The 20,730-nt window shown below is 33.0% G+C and overlaps 1 protein-coding gene and 1 non-coding gene across 3 annotated transcripts; both read right to left on the reverse strand.

The window, feature by feature from the left end:
* Positions 1–936: 936 nt before the first annotated feature.
* Positions 937–19,163, reverse strand: LOC140044878 (alpha-enolase-like). 2 transcript variants are annotated; one of them, XM_072089574.1, is made up of 14 exons: positions 19,077–19,163; positions 13,663–13,767; positions 12,635–12,730; positions 12,285–12,343; positions 11,748–11,817; positions 11,075–11,208; positions 10,382–10,457; positions 10,016–10,105; positions 9,499–9,555; positions 8,564–8,709; positions 7,321–7,375; positions 4,165–4,366; positions 3,088–3,255; positions 937–2,550 (listed from the first exon to the last, which is right to left on the reverse strand). In XM_072089574.1, exons 2-14 carry the CDS (start codon positions 13,745–13,747, stop codon positions 2,484–2,486), a joined length of 1,305 nt encoding a protein of 434 aa, XP_071945675.1. In that variant the 5' UTR covers positions 13,748–13,767; positions 19,077–19,163; the 3' UTR covers positions 937–2,483. The 2 variants fall into 2 exon arrangements, with proteins under 2 accessions (XP_071945675.1, XP_071945676.1); XM_072089575.1 differs by having other exon boundaries at positions 13,663–13,763; positions 19,077–19,121.
* Trnad-auc (transfer RNA aspartic acid (anticodon AUC)) lies at positions 18,084–18,155 on the reverse strand. The gene has a single exon. It is a non-coding gene; the product is annotated as a tRNA-Asp (tRNA).
* Positions 19,164–20,730: the final 1,567 nt, after the last annotated feature.

The raw sequence follows: 20,730 nt of genomic DNA on the forward strand, positions 1-20,730 counted from the left end.
CATGGGACATGTTTCTTAAACATGTTTATCTATACATGTTTCTTAAAACATGTTTATCTATACATGTTTCTTGATATGAGTTTCTTTGGACAAGTTTATCTATACATGTTTCTTGGTACGAGTTTCTTGCGACATGTTTCTTAAAACATGTTTATCTATACATGTTTCTTGGTACGAGTTTCATGGGACATGTTTCATGGGACATGTTTCTTAAACATGTTTATCTATACATGTTTCTTAAAACTTGTTTATCTATACATGTTTCTTGATATGAGTTTCTTTGGACAAGTTTATCTATACATGTTTCTTGGTACGAGTTTCTTGCGACATGTTTCTTAAAACATGTTTATCTATACATGTTTCTTGGTATGAGTTTCTCTGGACATGTTTCTCTGGACATGTTTATCTATACATGTTTCTTGCGACATGTTTCTTAAAACATGTTTCTTAAAACATGTTTATATATACATGTTTCTGGGTATGAGTTTCTCTGGAAATGTTTATCTATACATGTTTCTTGGTACAAGTTTTACGGGACATTCAAACATGTTTCTCAATACATATTCACGATATAATATGTATTTTGATAAAATCTACTTGTGTTTGATACATGCTATTACTACTACATAAATAATCATGATGCATGTAGTATTATTCATACAAAATTAATTATTTTGAATATCTGAATTCGAATAAACGTCTCTGATTTAAGGGAGGGGGGGGGGGGGAAACGGGTAGAGAGAGAGCAGGGGGGTGGCGAGAGGGGGAGAGAAAGGGGGGGGGGTGGCGGGTGGCGAGAGAGAGAGAGGTGTGGGGGAGGGGGGTTGAACTGGGTATCGTTTGTTCTAATAAATACGATAGGTAAATGATAGTACATTACGTACATATTCAATTTAGATTGGAATGAATATTTTTATTTTCATTTAATATCGCATGGTTTTATCTAATATACGTTGTTTATTATTTTACTGTTTTACTTTTTTACCGATTAACAATACTGTATTATATAATGAAAAAATATCGAATATCTACCATTATGTTATAGCATTAAACAATGATAATGATCATTTTTAAAAAGCAAACATTTTCAGCGATTAAACAGACAAATGCTTTATATAATTAGATTGCTACAATTTGGCCAACAGCCTTACTAGTAATATAAATGAACTATTTTATTTAACATAATATTATTTAGTTAGCAAAATAGGGTGGGACGTTTAGGAATTAGGTTCCCCATGTATTTTAATTATAATACTAATAGTAAACCTTTTGAAGAAGAGCCTTAAAATGGCAATGTTTGGTAAATGCCAAAATGTATTAAAACATAAACATAACCATTTTACACAGTGCTTACATTAAATTAGACAACAAAGTATTTAACATGAGTGAAAGTTTGCTAGAAGATAGATATTTACTTCATTAATTCCAAGTAAAGTAAATAAATTATAAAGACAAAACAATTAAAAGCATCATTTATTTAAGTGTTTATTTATGTATGAGTTAAAAAAATTAACTTTAAAAAAAAGCAAATTTTGTGTTGATGCAATGCAGCAAATTATGATGTACTAATAACTGGTACATACAATACAGCAATTTGTTTTGTGGCACTTTAAAGTTTTAAAAATGGTAAAATTTTCCAAATTAGTTTGCAACATAGTTTTTTACTTTTACTTTTTTTTCCGTATTTGGGGACCCCTTATGTGTAAGATAGCTGAACTACTTCCTAAATATAACTAAACCTAACCCTCTAAATAATCTCTCTCACTATAAAGTAAAAAGATGTTGCTCATGGGATTCGAACCCCATACATCGACAAGTCCATAGTCTAATCCATTCGATTAACCAGACGGCTCGACAGAAAGCGTTTGTATTAGTGGATTGTTGTTAGATCAATTCTTACGTCACACCATGGAGGTAGTCACACCTTATGGATATGACTAATGAATATTCATGTTTATTTTGTGACGTTTCATGATATTAAAAATTGCAGTCATCACTGAATATTTAATATTATTAGAGATGTCAGTGTATAGAGGAGTTAACAACTGAAAAAAAACCAACTCAAAATATCTATAAATAGGAAGAAACTAAGCACCTAGTGATTAAAAAGAGATTTTTTATGAAACAGTCTGTAGAGTTCAATAACATGTTGAAATTTTAACTTGAATAAATTATTTATTTATCTACATCTATATTCTTTATGAGGCAACTGCATTTAACACTTGGAAACACTGCAAAACATTATGATGTAAACAATAAAAACGTTTAGACACCAGGAACAATCCATTTAAAAACAATCACCTTTAGTATGTTAATGTATTCGTACATAATACATAATGCACACACAGTGTATAATTTAAGGGTAAACTATTACAGGTCTATAATCAGCGATATGATATTGTAAATCAAGTACTATATGCAATTTACTGTTAAGCGATCACAAATGGTTCCCTAAATAGAGAATCCAATGTTGTTTGACTTTTCTATTTCATAGGATGACGGAAAGATTTACCAGCGAATTTTGCCCGAGCACCAAGTTCCTCCTCAATTCTGAAGTTTCATAAAAAAAAAGAAAGGTTTCAAACCTTTTATAATATCTCCATGTAATATATTTTTTACTGTAATTTTATTACATAACATTAGTATGGTTTGCATTGTTTTCTGGTCATTTTTGTAATTCCTTATGATAGTTAAAGTGAAAGGATATCAAAAATGTAAGCTTCATCATAAACTTTTTGGCCATATAGATTAAGAAATATTACGAATATAGGTTCATGACATAGGTCATAGTTAATGAGATAAAAGCTACATATTGGTGCTTTCATCTCTGACACCCACCCACTTCCTGCACTTCCTTCTAGCAGTGCACTCAATTTAAATTCTAAATATTATAGTATGTAAATTTTTACCATGTGTGAAAAATGTGAATCATTTTGACAAATTATTGGAATAAAAATATCTATTTCGAACTTATCGGCCACATTAACAGAATACATTATATTATATATAATAAAAAACATTGAAAAATTGAGAAATTTGTCACATGAAATTATTTTATTCTCCCTAAAAACAATAAAAATGTCCTACCTGAGAATTTGATTGTACTTTGCGAGCCTCTCTGAGCGGCATGGGGCTCCAGTCTTGATTTGACCAGTGCAAAGTCCAACCACCAAATCAGCAATTGTAGTATCTTCAGTTTCGCCACTTCGGTGACTCACCATCACCCCCCAACCGTTAGATTGAGCTAACTTGCAACTGAAAAAATTTATCATTCAAATATAATTTGTGCCAAAATTTGAGAACTTATGTATAATTTGAAAATTCTAAAACCATGAAATTATTTCATAGCATTCAAAATTCACTTTAAAAACTATGATATTTTGGGACAACCAAAGGGTTTCAGCTTTTGATACATTTTTTGGGGATTATACAGCTTAAATCAAAAGGAAAATTACTGACAGTGGCTGAATCTCAATGGAGAAGCAAATAAAATAAGCTACTGTATCAAAACAACAAGGTAAAACAGCCAGAGAGAAATTGCAGAGCTTCCCGTATCACTAAACCCTTCCTCAGTGCAAGCGAAGAGTACTCGGATAAAGTATAGTTTACATTGATAATTTATCATCTCAGTGTTGTATCTGCACATAGGACCATATTTGTATAGTATTATAGAGAAATTCTTTGATGGCATCTCATTTGTATCATGGTATATGTGGTGCCTGTATCAAGGTTAGGTTATGGGTCCAAGATACAGGTGTCACATGGGATACACACGCTGCATCACTCAATTTGCTGATACTGGACAAATTTAGATACAGTATCAGGGAGAATTAGATTCATTTATTTATTTATAACATCTTATATCACACCCCCACCCCTTCTAACTATATTTAAACTAATAGGGCCAAGATTAAATTATTTCTGTGATTTATGTCTTTTTAAGTGTTTTGTTATTCCTAATAAGGAAGTAGCTCTGTTGTGTGCGTCACAAATGTTCAAAGGTGTAATTTCCAAATAAATTGATTGATTGAAGTCTTAAGGAGGACTTATGATTTTAATTATCACCTATAAACATGTTTACAGATGTAATAATCCCATGGGATATCATAGGAAATAGGGATAAGAACGTCTAGATCAATGTGATAATGTGATAAACAATCTTACGCTTCAATAGATTCTGTAATTGAACCGATTTGGTTCACTTTAAGAAGTAGGCAGTTACAAGCTTTGGCAGACACAGCCGTTTTGATTCGTTTAGGGTTCGTGACCGTCAAGTCGTCGCCCACGACTTGTATATCAACACGTGCCATGAAGTTGCTCCATGCCTCCCAGTCATCTTGATCAAAAGCATCTTCTATTGACACAACTATCAGAAGATAAAATAAAATCATTGCAAAATAAATACGAATTACAAAAAATGTTGTGACCATCATGGAACTATTTATCATTGTCAAGTTAAGTTTTGTGGATTTACTTGATCTTGAAAATTTATTTATTTCTTTACACCTTATTTATAGAAGGTGACCCTAAACAGCGTATAGTCCTTATCCGAGAAGACTCGTTCTACCACCAGAACCATGGAGCGAGTGAGGCTCAAATCCTTGCCGATGTTAATATGGGGAGGTATTACGGTTCCACTGTCTTAACTGCTTGGCCTCTCAACCAAAATTGATGTTTCTATGATGGTTTTGAAATGTCAATCTCTTTTTGTCAATTAATTTTGTATTGAAAGTAAAATAAATAATACAGATATTTTATACAGTGTTGTAACAGACATTAAGTTATCTGTTGTAGAACACTGTACTTTTTATATTATATTTCCATATGCAGAATGAACTAGATTTTTTTTCTTTATATTTCAATTCAATTTATTTTGGAACAAGCCAATATCATGAGAGACAAACACATAATACACTAAATAAATAGTTGCATGAAGATATTCGAATACAAAAAGGATAGTTACTGTACAAACAAGGTATAAAATGTACTCTAAAATTCCATGTACAGTTTTACTTAAATTGAAAATTCTTTAATCATCCCACACGGGGCAATTCAAATAAAAAGGTCTGGATTAAAATGATCTTACAAAATATCACAATACACAGTACAATATAACAAGAGTCAAAGTTCAAGAATTTAAGAGTCGGATGGCCACTGGCAAAAACGAATTCCTTTTCCGGTTTGTTTTACATGCCGGGCATCAAAAGCGACGCCCATGAGGCATGAGCTCGAAATCATTGAACAAGGCATGGTTAATATTTTTTAGAATAGCTCTACTTTTTTCTAGAGTTAGCATGTCACAGAAAGAAGATAAGCTACGAAGTTGACAACCTATAAGTTAAGCTTTTTTAAGAAAAAATGTATAAATAATGATATTATAAAAACACAAATGCTTTTTTATGATGAAAAACTCTAAAATGTATATAGGAAATGTTTTTTTTTAAATTTTGTATCTATTATGTTTTTTATGTAAAAGGGTCCTGCGAAAACAGAAGTGTAAACTTCTCTATGCAGGATCCTTGCCATCATTTATGCTATGAAACTGTATTTATAAACGATGAGTAAATAAATGTGAATTGAATTGAATTGAATTGAAGCTATAAGTTATAAATGAATGTTGACATGGGAAAATTTAAGGTAAACAAATTATTATTATTTTGATTTTCTTTCTAAATAATTAATGCCTATAGCTTGTATTATTATTTTATACTGCAAACACAATTCTGTATGTTTCTGTATACAGAATAATATATATAATATTTGTATTATCAACCCATATTAAATGTACAGTATAATCAAAACTACATGTAAACTTATTTTGTTTTTATTAAAATGTTTCAAATTGGGTTAAATTACTAATTAATTTCATATTATATTAAATATATATTTTTTTTTTAGTTCATCACTATTGAAGATCTTTCATTTTATTTGTTTTGTGGTATTTCTGAGTTCATGTTATTTTGTTAGTTTGATTTGATTTATTTTGATGCCATACAATTACAAATACAGATAAAAACCATTTTGAATGGTACAAGGGATAGCCCACTAAATTCCCAAAAGGGGATTTACATCCTGAGGGGTCCCCTCTTCGAATATCAATATAAAGAGCAAATGAAAATGTTTAATGATACTAGAAATAATATCTTTTGTTCATTTCATCGAATGTGCATGATGCAAGCAAGAGCACTTAGTGACATAAATAACACATATGACAGTAAACGTGGCACAGGGCGACTGAACAAGTTATAATTTATTAACCAATCATACAATATTAAAGTGATAGTGTCAAGCACATAATTTCTCCTATTGCCTATTACATCGCAGCTGTATGCGATCACACTTAAGTGCATAATTCATGTTAACAACCAATCACAACAAAGCTTTCCGCAATCATACTTAAGTGCATATTTCATATTACTGACCAATCACAAGGCAGAATGAAGTGGACATAAGTGCATTATACAAAATATTGACCAATAAGATGTTAGGTATTATAAACTGAATGATATTCTTATCGCTTGCTTATAGTCATGAGTACACATGACCTTCTTTTAAAAAAGACGCAACACTCATATTTAATAAAAAATTCATCAAACATCACGTTCTTGTATTTGTGCTAAAAAGTTCTTACCAAGAAAATCTGCAATCAACATTTGCATATAGTAGAGCCTCTATTAAGGGGACACCCTTAGGCCCTAATAAAGTGGATCACCTTAATAGGGGTTTTCCATGAATAATGGTTGGCGATAATGTTTAAACATATGAATAACTGACTATTAGAAGGACCCAAGTCCACACAATAGTGTTTTCAGAAAAAAAAACCAAAAACATCATATTTTGTTGAATTATTTATTGTTGATGTTTTTGTTTATATAACAACTTACAGTATGTATATCCAAATGTAAAATGAGATATAGTACATGATTATACGTGCTTCTGTTGAATCACTGGAACGTGTTTAAGAAAATGGACTTGGGCTTAATAGGCAACATACATTCTATTCTAAATCCTACTTGTTTTAATGCTTTTAAGAAATCTTCCACTGTATCATACTATTATCGGGAGTTGTGTAAGCTATAGTTACATTTGTAAATTGGTCAATTTATCCCAAATTTAAACATATTTCACTATTTATCATCTTCTTTTAAAGTAATAAATTCTTCTTTTTATTCTTATTACCATATTGGGTTTTTTTTTAAGGGTTTCGACTTTGCTTTTTTGAGTTCCCTTTTCCATAACTTTTTGATGACATATTTGTACATAATTCATCGTTTTATGGAATAAATTGATTTTGATTGATTGATTATAAAAGTTACTTACCTGGATATTCAGCAATGAATTCAGAGTACAGATCTGCAAGTTGTGACCCATTTAACTGAAAGAATACAAGCAAACAGATTAGATTCTTTGTATCATTCAAAAATCAGCCTGAAGAAGAAGCATAATCTAAGCAAAAATAATTCCTAAATGACTTTACAAAGAAATGATACACAATAAATGTAAATAAAAAAGGAAAAAATGTTTTTTTTAAATTTTAATTTATATATTTCGTTTTCATTTATTCCTTTGTTTTCAAGACAATTTATGTTTTTTAGCTTTTTTAGATGAAAAGATTCAGATTCAAAATTTATTAAAAGTAATCTGCTCCATGAGGTAGAAATTCAATTAAAATAAGTTATTTATACTTGACATGTAAATCGTAAAAAATATACATATATACATATAAAACAAAATAATATAATTATTACATATGACTTGATCATTAAAATATGTAAAAAATGTGTGCTACAAAAAGATCGTTTTTCAAAAAGTTTGAGGAAAAGAAAAAAAGTGGAAATACCAGTACACACAAAAACAAATGTGTATAAAATCCAATTTTGAATACTAATAAATATTGATTCAATAGAATTTTGAATTTAATCATGAAGAAAACAATTTCTGCATAATATACTGTAGTAGTGTCTGTGGTATGTAAATGATAAAGGGCTTATTGAGTACAGTATTAACAGTCGCTTCTTCACCATAGTGATAAAATCAGTACATATTCAATATTATCAAATATGGACTTAAAGCTACAGATTCATTGTTAGTACTTAGTGCACTATTCACACCAATTTCAAAAATTTGTGAAACAAGACAGTTCACTGTTATGAAACTTAAGGTACCTTTTGTGAAAAAGGAAAGTTACCTCACAAGTTTTTGAACAAATATGTGGAACAATTTGCCCGTTAATTTGAATTGAGATTTCTGTAAGCATTTTCAAATCAATATTGTTTGATCTATTTATTAATATCTAAGTCTCTGCTGAGTATGTAGCAATGTATAACGTTGTATGCAGGGCCCCAATGAAAAACAGTTTAACTACCCTGGGTAAACAAATGTGATAATAATAATAATAAAGCCAGTGATCCACTTCAGTCAATGGGGACAGGCGAATTAGAAAGTTTGGTGGAAGCTAGGCACGAAGGGAGATGTTGTCTACATAATAAATACAATAACTTAGTCCATTATTAAATAACACAACTAACTTAAACTTCAATTATAAATAGAAAAAATCCTTTACCCATTTGGAAGGATCCGAGTCTTTGTTCTTGAAGTCTAGATCATATTTACCATCATGATAGAATTCAGATGCAGCTACATCCATTCCAATCTCAATCTTGTCTGTATAACCAGCTTTAGCAATAGCCACCTTGAGTAACTCAAGTCCTATAACATTTAAATGATGGTATAATTTTATAACACAGTCAAGAATAAGAATTCAAATAATAATAATAATATCCTGGATATATAAATTGTGAAAACTCTAAGCACAGTGTCTTTTGCACACCTGGGTGGAAAGGTACAGTAGATGCAAATGCAAGTAAAGTGTCTTGTCCAATACAAGCAATGCGGCGAGAATTGAATTCGACCGCACAATCTCATGATAAGTACTTCAACATTCAACCTACACCCCCTTGCATCTAGCCGAGGTCTATATCAGAAAGTGAGGATTGGTGAGTGAGTTCTTCTCACAGAAAGAGAGATTTCCAAAGAAATTAAAAGCAAGTATTTACTAGGATGTTACTGTAGATTGTTAATTTAATTTCCGCTTAATTAAAATAATGGTGTTTAGGTACTGTAGGTGCATTGTAGGTGATTCTGCTACCTCTCGCTTATGGAATGACCCAGCCGCCTCTATTATATCATGTTCGTCTACTATTGCCTTTAAATCTGCCTTGAAAACTTATCTTTTGCTTTCAGATTGAGCTCTCCCATACACCGCACCTTTGATCACTTACTGCTGGAATTAGCACGTTACAAAATCGAACTATTATTATTATTATTATTATATTTATTTATTATGTGACTGGGAACATCTCATCAAGTGACATTGTGTTTAATGGATTTTATTGCTATAGAGCACTTTTTTCGCAGAACTGTGCGACAGGAATATACAGGGAATAATATTATTAGCATAACATAATGTGAACTATTTATACAATTTTGAGTAAGTACCTTCTTTATTATCTTGAATGTTTGGAGCAAAACCTCCTTCATCTCCAACATTAGTAGCTGAAAGGGAAAATAAAAATACTGTAACATATAAGACAATTTAGAATACTGATGCACTCAACTACTTTCAAATGTGGTTTTTTTGTTTCTACGTTTTGCAAAACGAAACAATGTGCAACCAATAAGAGTTCAGGAAAAATAGCTGTCGCATTCATGAGCATTTTAAGAATCGAAAAGCTCAGCAAACAGCTATTTGCTCCTTTATAATGGAAAAGTTAACGCGATTCTTTTCTATGTGAAATGTTGAATTTGGGTAAACCAATCCATCTAGTGGAAAACAGGCTTTACGTCGCATAATGTTGCACAACAATTTCAATCAGGTGTCAATTTTTATGATCCTTAAGATTGCTATAGCAATAGGCAATACAGTTAGTTAAATCAGGTCCAATTCTGTTCTTAATTTATAGCACTTTTTGAAATATACCAAATTAGTCTCCAAAAACAGAGAATATAAACCTACCGTCTTGTCCATAACGCTCCTTTATTACCTTTTTCAAGGTCTGATAGACCTCACAACCAATACGCATAGCCTCCTTAAATGATGCTGCACCTACATATTAATATATAAAGACAAATTTTATTTAATGCCAGTGTAGAACATTGAAGAAATTAGAAAGTATTATTTTCAATTAAAATATTTTATTTCAGAACTCTGGCTCAAAAATTGTCTTGCTTGTCACGTTATATAAAATATGATGGGTAAAATGCAGACAGTACAACACCAATGTACTCATTTTGCAGTTGTAAACATTTTGTTAAAGATCTATGGAACGGTATTCACATTGTACTTTGCACACATGAACGATTTATGAAAAATTAGCAGTACCTGTGGGAAGAATCATAAACTCCTGCATGGCAAGCTTATTGCCTGCATGACTTCCACCGTTTATAACATTAAATGCCTGCAAAGAAAAATAAATTGCTTTGTTTAAAGTACTGTTAATAGTAATAGAATGTTAATTTTAGTATTATTCTACAGGCAATCTAACATCAGGATGCTGATCTCCGGAGACCAAAGGGTTTATCTGTGGCTGCCACACGATCAGTTTCATGTCCTTTAATCAGACTCCATACCATGCAGAATATGTACAAAGTACAGGACTGTTGGTATTTGTTGGAGCCAGACATAAGATCAAAGAACTGTTATGAGTTCCTATCTTGGCAAGGAAAGCTCATCGTCCTGTTAGATCGCCTGGACTATGTAAAAAATACCAAAACTCTTGTAACCGAAACAAACATATTACAGCTTCATTTATGAGGCTCTCCCTTAGGACACAGAATGTTTGGCAGCTTCCCTATTTCCACCATTGGAATTAAGCCCGTTTCCACAAAAGTGAAAAAAGAAACAAAAAAATTGCGGAAACAATTAGAACTTATGAATGTTTGATTCGCGCGAAAATAACTGCTTATGGAAAAAAGGCTTTAAGTGGACAACTTCGAGAAAAATTGTCACTTTTATAGGATACTGTACCATAAAACATAAATGATGATGAAAATGTTGAACTTTAAAATAACATACTGGTACTGGTAGGATGACCTCCATGTTTCCTGCAAGGTCAGCAATGTGCTGATAGAGCGGTACACCTTTCTTAGCAGCTCCTGCCTTGCAAACTGCTAATGATACACCTAGGATTGCATTGGCACCAAGCTTGGCTAAGATAAACAAAAACACAAGGGATATAGTTTAGAAATTGATATTGTAATGTCATCAGAATTAGCCATACACTATTTCTTTTTGTAAATGTGGGAATAGCCTGCAACTTGCAGTCTACTGGGCTGAATTGCGCATACAGGTAGATGTGGACAACTTTCTTTTCTCTCTTAGTGTTTAGTGCTGCCATCAAACGGCGCCAGATTGGGCTAAATGGACCTGTACACAACACTATTCTTCCAAAAGATGTACTGGGTTCTTTAAAGTTCACACAAGTCAGATGTGTACACTGGAGCTCCAGTTATCCGAGAAGTTCTACCACCAGAACAATGGTCAAGGAGTATCTTAAACCTGTCGATTGTATAGCTATGGTTTACGGCACCCCTGCCTTAACCGCTCGGCTACTCGACTTGATTGAACAAAACTAATCAAACCAGAGACAGTAGAGCAACAATTTCATTCAGATCAGAAACTGGTGTCTTTTTACTTAGCTAACCACTAGACTCCCAAAATTTGAGTCCACAGTAATTGTGCAACTCACATTTATTTTCCGTTCCATCAAGTTCCAACATTGACGAGTCAATAGCTTTCTGGGAAGTTTCATCAATCCCCTGGAATTAAAATGAACAAAAGGTTAAAAAAATAAGTTAATTTTTCAATCAAAGTGGTATATAAATTTGGGATTTGTGAATAAATTGCAGTTTTGCAGAATAAATTCAAGGGCAAACTGCGGGGACACATGGATGGTCGGTGTGAAAGGTACCAACATCAAACTCCAGATTTTTTAGGTTTTTATTTCAAAATATTTATAGCAGGTCTACAAAATAATAAATAGTAAATAAAACATTATGACAGAAATAATTAGTAAATTAAAAATATTATCAATTAAAATGATTCTAATGATCATTGCTAGCAAACAAAGTAGAGGGCAGTATTTACAATTTTATTAAAAAAAAACCTGGTGTTGCTTGGTTGGTGTGAATGGAGATCACTACAGAGTTTTGGTGTGAAAGGGGTATTACAATCTTGAATTATTCATCCTTCCGTAGTTTAGGGTTACAAATAAATAATTACCCACCTTTGAGATAATATATGGTGCTATAACATCATTTATGTTGGAAACTGCCTTTAGAACACCTGAAAAATAAATAAAATTAAATCTACTTTACCTTTTCAACCTTCATGTTTAATAACTCCATGATTTTACTTAATACTTAAAGAATAGTAATAATATTTATTGGTTACTCTTTATGCTTTAAAATAGAGAAACACTCTCGTAATGAGAGGTTCCACCCATACAAAATATTTACAAAAGTGTACAATATTTGCAAGTTGTCCTTGGTTGGGTGGTACAAAGATCTAACTTTTAGCAGGAATTGTCGTTCACTTTATATTGCAAACCCTGAAAAAATAGTAAAATGCACCTACCTTTGCCAAGAAACCTTATTGGATCTTTATCCCGCAACTCTAAAGCTTCATATATTCCAGTCGATGCTCCACTAGGAACAGCAGCTCTGAACATTCCTAAAATAAAAATGTTCACACAATTAGGCCTATTGTGGAGAAAAATGTGAAATAGAATAGAAGTGGAATTTTTAAGCACAATGAATTACTCCACTAATTTTCTGAATATGCACCCAAAAAAAAAGTAATAAAATAACGGAAAAAATTTAATTCCCTTTCTTTATTTCATAATCAAATGTACATACAGTATTACCGGAATCAATTCACAACATCTAAGTTTTAAAAAAAAACAGAGCTGGTGTATTTTTTAATTCAACACTGCCTTCTATCTATTTTTGAGAGGTAAGGAGTATTATGTTGTGGCTGTGTAAGGGGAATCCCCTTTTCGTTCAGAAAAAAAATTAAAAATTATGACCGCAGATGGTGGTACAATGGCTTAAATAAATAAATTTGCTTGTGTGCAAACCTTTTTGTTATAATTTTAATGCAGAAAACAAAGTATACATCAACATTTTGAAGATATTGAGCCGAAACCTTTTTTGACTTTAGAGAGGACAGTAGAACAAGGGGCCATCAATTCAAATTAAGAAAGCCAAGAGCCCGACTGAAAATCAGAAGCCACTCCTTTTCAAGTAGAATCGTCAACACATGGAACAATCTATACCACACTACAGTACAAGCAGAAAACATAAATGCATTCAAGGATCAACTAAACAAAGACAGAGCAATGGGAGATAAATTTTGCTACCAATTCTAGATAAATACAGAAGAAATGGAGGGCGTTTAAAAGGAATTTGCCTTAATCAAGAGCCCGAAGATTCAAGTAAGATTCAAGTAAGATCTTTATAATCTATGAGAAAATGTAGAAAAACAGGAGCTCAATTGGATTGTTAGGCCAGTTGCCGAGTTTAAAATACAGGAGTCTTCCGACCCAAACGGGAGTGTTGGCATGTATGGCATTGGAAAGGAAATGAATGCGATTCAATACCTACCTTTTTCAGTGGTAAGATCGACCTCAACGGTTGGGTTTCCACGACTGTCAAATATTTCACGAGCATGAATCTTTGTGATCGGCATAGTGAATTGATAAATTCTTCCTTTTTTTAAAAAAAAGGTTAAAAATAAGCATTTTATTTTAAATTAAATATGTATGTTTGGTATACAGTAGGAGTACTAAAATGTCATGAATGTTCTTAAGAGAGCCAGTCACTAAAAATCAAACATTAGGTGGCAAGGGTCAAAATTTCGAATTGGCTCATATTTTGCACATTGGTAGACCTTGATGTAAGTAAACCTGATGTGTAGATTGTTTGGTAAAATATCGCTTAGTTTTCGAGAAAATCGAAAAATAACGATTTTCGGCCAATTTTGTTAGATTTTGGTGTATAATTTACATTAACTTTAACAGCCTCTGGAAGCCAAACGTAGCAACCTAGCGTTTTAATATTTTACACTTACGTTAACTAGCATCTTGAATATAATTTAGTAAAGTTTCAAAAAATTTTGTGAAATTTTAAGATTTTGACTAATTAATTACTAATTAGAATATATAAAACTCTTAAAAAGTAGGGTAAAAACAAACGCGTTTTTTTTTATGTGCGACGAATTTTTTTTAAATAAAAAAGTCATCAATCTAAAGTTTAGATACTAATATTTATGAATCAAGTACAAAAAAATTGGGGAAACTATTTTCCGCTCCGCGCCAGAGCCACAAAGTTGTAAGAATTTCAAAGATTTTATCTGTCGGCAAGATCAATCAGATGTACCTATTGTTCTCTATTTAGCAATCCAAGTGGCTTTAAGCCAAACTTTTATTACGAGAAACAAACTTGAAAGATAAATTTTGAATTAAGTTGTAATTTAAACACAAACTAAAAATACGTTTCTGGTAAAATTTCAATTACTAACCAATATATGAAATTAAGCAATTAACTAAAAATCACTCGCTTATTCTTTGTCAAACCACATTATTATAAATTATTCCATCCTCTCATAGTTTATAGGATAAAACTGAAAAACAAATTTTTTTAACTTGTTATCGTTTTCCTGTTTGTCGAACCTGGTCGAACTTACTCAACGAGAATGTTTCAAAACATTAACCACAGTAGACAAAACACTTTACTGCGTATATTCGATAGATAACGATATCTTCATTGACGTTGACAACGGAACTGATTTGTTATCAATTTTAGTTTATGTCTTACAATGTAAAGACGTGTTGAAAATAATTCTTATATATAAGAAAACAAACAAAATGGAGATTTCATGTTCTTTTAAATCGGTTGTCGGCGGAGCTTGTGGATTCGATAGAAAAGACCGCAAACAGAGCATCACTGAAGTCCTACCTTTACAAGCATGCCAGAAGGAAATCGCTGCACACAGATACATGTTTAGGTTTACGGGCATCGATAGTGAGTGGTACTATTTGTGCAGCAGGAAAATGGAAAGGCGTGAGTCATATCAACAACATAGAGTATGGAAGCAGGTCCATGAAGGTGTGGATGGCGTGTATGGTATTGGTGCAGTACAAAATCTACTTTTGAGTAAATTATGTGTGCCCTTGAAGCTACCCAATTGAATTCATAACCAAGATACAACGTCTGATCAAAATAAATCAAGTATCATTTATTGCAGTAAAAGCAAGAATATAAGCCAAGACATCTCATGAAGAACAAGCTGATATAAATGACGACGACCAAATAGAAAGTGAAGAAAGTCCTGGCACCCCCAGCAAACTGTTCTTTTGTCGCGAACAAGGTTGCATTAGGTCATATCAGAGGTACTCTTCCCTAGAGAAACACTTAGATTATGAAAATCACAAGAACGCACTAGAACATGAAACACTTTATGACAGGGCAATGAAATTATACGCAACACAACTAGGAGAGAGGGTACTTCTAAAAATCCAGAACCAACAAGAACCAACGATTTGCCACGTTTTGACATTGGCCCCAAACTGCAAATGGGCTGGGCGTTAAAGTCCTCTGCAAAAAAACCCGATTTTCTGTACCACAGAAAACCAACCTTATTGATGTTTCTGACGCTGGAGAGCAGACGGGACAGAAAGCTGATCCATGTGATGTCTCACGAGAGATGAGATCGGCCAGGCACAGCGATGGTTCACATCTATTTAGCAAGACTGAATTTTTAACAGCACATCAAGTTTTTTCTCACACTTGGCTAAAAAAAGGAGGACAGATGCAGTCGTTCATGATGATGATGATGACGAAGATGATGATTACGATAGTAATGAAGATGGTGACAAAGTCGAAGAAAATGGAGATGATTCAAAAACGGAAAAGGAAAGAGAAATTCAACTTTTGTCGCAAACCGTACTGGACACAATAGGCTTGCAGCATCCAATAATGTTTGAAATGCATAATATTTGTGAACTGAAACCTCAAGAAAAACTCTCCAGATTCTCTTTGCCAATGTTGCAAGAAATGTGTACTTCTCTTGAACTTAATACCACAGATATAACCATAAAGCGCAAGAAGCCATACATTGATTGGCTGGGAAAGCTGGTTTCCGTGTGCAGTTGCTCGATTGATTAAGGTAGCAATGAATTCTTTAAAATAACAATTTAATATGTGGGACGATTCTGTTGTCTAAATTGTTAGTATTTAAAGTCGCGTTCTGTAAATTTTTAATAAAGCGAAGGGATGAAACAATGGTTTACAAGTTTACAAACAATAATTTATTGTTTAGGCTACGAATTATTAGGAAATTTTGCACGAGCACATGAACGTTATCGGATGTCACCATTCTACTCATTTGCATAACAACAGAGTTCAGTGAACATTATTGCATTAACGTACTTGCTCGTTTTGAATTCAAGCTTCGACGGGAAGTGTAGAACGCAAAGCATGTGTAGCGCACGCAATATACGCCACACGTATTAAAACAAATCATGGAATACCTTGGGTTTATAGAGACTAAGCCTAGCCAGGCATGTTTAATCATGTTTTGGTTAACGTTTTCATTTACGCTATTTTTCAGAAATAAGGTTCTCGACGCACGTAACTAAAGTTTTTCGTAATGCTTGCACACGCACAGCAAGTTGTTTACAAAGTGGGTGGAGCTTGGAAATAGCGTTAACGTGCTCGTGCGAATACTCCCTATATGAGAAGATAAGAACATTATGTTATATAGCCTGTTTTCCACTAGGCGAAATTATTCGCGCAAATCAAACATTTTCGCGTATACGCACACGTCAAATGGAACACTTTGTTGATAAAAATAAACTGCGCATGCGCGCGTATAGTGCAAAAAATAATAATATTATTATTATTATATTATAATAATAATAAGAATAAATTCACCTAGTGGAAAACATAACAGGTGATGAAGCTAAGCGCGTTATAATGTTGAGCTTAGATAGTAATTGCTTAATTTCATGTGTTAGTCGTTTAAATTTGACTAGAAATTTATTTTTAGATGTTTTTATATTAAAACGTAATTCCAAATTATTCAGGACCTTTCAAGTTTGTTTCTCGTAGTAAAATTTACCTTAAATCTGTAAATAGAGAACAATAGGTACATCTGATTGATCTTGCCGACAGATGAAATCTTAGAATTTCTTACAACTTTGTGGCTCTGACGCGGAGCGGAAAATAGTTTCCCCAAATTTTTTTTACTTGATTCATAAATATTAGTATCTAAACAGTAGATTGACTATTTTTTTATTAAAAAAAAATTCGTCGCACATGAAAAAAAAGCGTTTGTTTTTACTCTACTTTTTAAGAGTTTTATATATGCTAATTAGTAATTAATTAGTCAAAATCTTAAAATTTCATCAAATTTTTTGAAACTTTACTAAATTATTGTCAAGATGCTAGTTAACGTTAGTGTAAAATATTAAAACGCTAGGTTGCTACATTTGGCTTCCAGAGGCTGTTAAACTTAATGTAAATTATACACCAAAAATTAACAAAATTGGCCGAAAATCGTTATTTTTCGATTTTCTCGAAAACTAAGCGATATTTTACCAAACAAACTACACATCAGGTTTACTTACATCAAGGTCTACCAATGTGCAAAATATGAGCCAATTCGAAATTTTGACCCTTGCCACTAAATTACGAATATGTCTGATTTTTGGTGACAAGCACTCTTAAGTATTGCCGTTTATTATATTTTAAAATTGTAATTGAGAGGGTCCAGAAAACCTACTACTGTACTATAACTACTTAGGCCTAGCCACATCTAAAACATTTATTGATTATTCCATTAATTAAAGCAATCCATCAATTAAGTTTTCAATGTTGGAGGAGCCCCAGGATATATACAGATATATATATATTAACACATTAGGCAATGAACATTAATTCGAAACCGCCCGGTGATATACTGAAATTTAATTAATTAATTTGAAATGATAAAGATGAGGAAATCTGTGAGAATGAGAAAAAGTCGCCCCAACCGAGACTCGAACTCGGACCGCCTGCTTGATATGCAGATGTCCTAACCATTAGACCACTGGGGCTTTCCTGGTATTGTTCAAACTCGATTGGATAGCGACTCTTTAACATTCTCGGCGTGGTACGGCGGAACAGCACTAGTCCTCAGTTGTACGCACGCGCACCAGAGATCAAATTGATATATATATATATAGATATAACCATTAGACAGTGGTCTAATGGCTAGACAGTGGTCTAATGGTTAGGACATCTGCATATCAAGCAGGTGGTCCGAGTTCGAGTCTCGGTTGGAGCGACTTTTTCTCATTCTCACAGATTTCCTCATCTTTATCGTTTCAAATTAATTAATTAAATTTCAGTATATCACCGGGCGGTTTCGAATTAATGTTCATTGCCTAATAATGTGTTTATATAGATATATATAGATTAAAAAATTCATAATTTTTGCTCTTGGAAAGTTGTTGAGCAATGGATCTATATAGTACAGTAGGCTTAGGCCCCTTATCTAGTCTAGTAGAAGGCAGCCTGGTGCATGCAATGATGGAATGGACCCTGGTTTTTTTGGCGTCTGAAACATTCTTTTTTTATACTTGTACTTACTACCGAGTGCAGGTAGGTATACCCACCACAGTCCACACTAATAATCATCAGGCTTTTCTTAGAGTTTTAGACCTTACAATTCCTTTACAGTTCAATGAATTCCAATTGCACAAGTTAGCCTAATAAGGCCCCACAGACATACCACACTGACTGTATAGTATAGGCCTACTACTGCAGAGTAGAGAGCTTACCTAATCTCGCCCCTGGCAGGCCCAGGGTCCTCCTGAGTCCTAGCCTAGGCCTAATTTGGTATTTTGTTTATACCAGATATTTTTAATTTTCTAAAAGCATACATAATGGGTGTAAACAAAGCCTAAAAATCAATTCTCCAATAGTAACATTGTTTATGATCCTATGAAATGGTGCTAATTATACAACAAACATACCTTTGAAAAGGAGAAAAGTTTAAGCCGGGCTTGTGTCGTTCGGAAAGAGAGTGAGTGAGTGTGTCAGCTGCTGTGTGTGTACCGGTGAATATCCCTAAAGATAGAAATTGATTCGTATTATGGGTGCTTTCTATTTAAAAAAATCGTGCCGGGTTCAAAGATAGGTAACGTTTAGTATAGTATGGAAGGCAATCACCGCCAAAAATACTATTACAACGAAATGTATTCGCAGAAAAAAAGACAAAAAGACATGCACAAAAACGTAAAATGTATTCGATAAAACAGACAAACACAAAACACAACGTAGTCGCGAATTAGTGCACAGAATTAAAAAGTTCCTAGGTCGCAGATGTCAGAAATCGAAGCTTGATCTTTTGTGTTATCATCATCATGGCCCCTATTATTAATATGCTTACATTGCAGATAGGTAAAAAAACTAAAAGACTCATATTGGCCAAAATGAATGGATGGACCATGGAGGTAGGCCTATCCTCCATGGATGGGACCAGGATGAAAATGGCAACATTTTTTAAGAATCAATCATAGAGTTATTTTTATACTCCATGAATCAAGAATATCAACATTGATAATTTATTTTATTTATTTTAATTTTATTTTATGTCTTTAGGCACTGTGGCCAAGGATTACCAATAGTGAATTAATCACTGTCCTATCAGATAGGTGGTAATCCCCCTGATACAGGGGCTATTGTGTGAACCAGTTCACCGGGGTAACCCCCCTACTCTTTTTCGAATAATGAACTGGGTTCTTTAAAGTACACACAGGTTATAACTGTGTACACTGGACCTACGGTTTATAGTCCTTATCCGAGAAGACTTGTTCCACCACCAGAACTAGGAGCGAGTCGGCCTCGAATAATGGCAGCGACTGTAGTGTCATGAATGTCTAAAATGAATCATGGCGCTTTACTATCTGTTGTGTGCCATTCAACCTCGTGGCAAAATGTTTACAAAAACCTGAACGTGCATTAGAGCCCGGCCATTTTTAATTATCACTTTTTCGTCAGGTAGAACCAATACAGAACAACACAAAAGTCCATTACTCATGCGTCATCGTTTTAAGACTTCGGTAAAGATTGCATATAATGAGTATTTTTATATTCATTCATTCGTCTTTTTATTTCGGAATACCATGGTGACATAATAATATCCATAGCAAAAGAGAAAAGAAAAAAATCTTAATCTAAGAGCTCATAAAAAACAAAAATGTATATATATAAAAAGTCAATGCAACAAGGCATTCCATTGTATGTGCATTCTTGACACATTAAGAACGAACGTGGACATTAATGGCCATGGATGATCAAAGAATTACTACTTGCGTTCACACGATTTTTAAAAACTAAAAACAGATTTCTAATGAACTAATCAAGGATGGGACGTCATTTAAGACAAACATCATGCTACAGTAGCACTAAAATTTATAGGCTGCTTCAGCAGAAAACATAAAGGCATATTATAACATACTTTCAATGATCTCAGAGTGCTCTTAGTATATCTACACCATAAGGTTGAGCAGTATAGACTATATTCTGATAACATAACTCTTAAGATAACATTTAGTGGTAGTAGAACATTTACCAAACTTTCTATTTAGAGAGTTGGCCCTAATGCAAATAGATCGATATTGACGT

This window comes from Antedon mediterranea, chromosome 3 (genome assembly GCF_964355755.1).
Source record: "Antedon mediterranea chromosome 3, ecAntMedi1.1, whole genome shotgun sequence".
Classification (NCBI taxonomy): Eukaryota; Metazoa; Echinodermata; class Crinoidea; order Comatulida; family Antedonidae; genus Antedon; species Antedon mediterranea.

Excerpts from the sequence above, each read along its gene's own strand:
- LOC140044878 (XM_072089574.1), bottom strand. The coding sequence starts at position 13,747 with ATGCCGATCACAAAGATTCATGCTCGTGAAATATTTGACAGTCGTGGA. Across the intron at positions 4,367-7,320 it reads ATTCATTGCTGAATATCCAG|TTGTGTCAATAGAAGATGCT; the intron begins GTAAGTAACTTT and ends ATCTTCTGATAG. Across the intron at positions 2,551-3,087 it reads AAGTACAATCAAATTCTCAG|AATTGAGGAGGAACTTGGTG; the intron begins GTAGGACATTTT and ends ATGAAACTTCAG.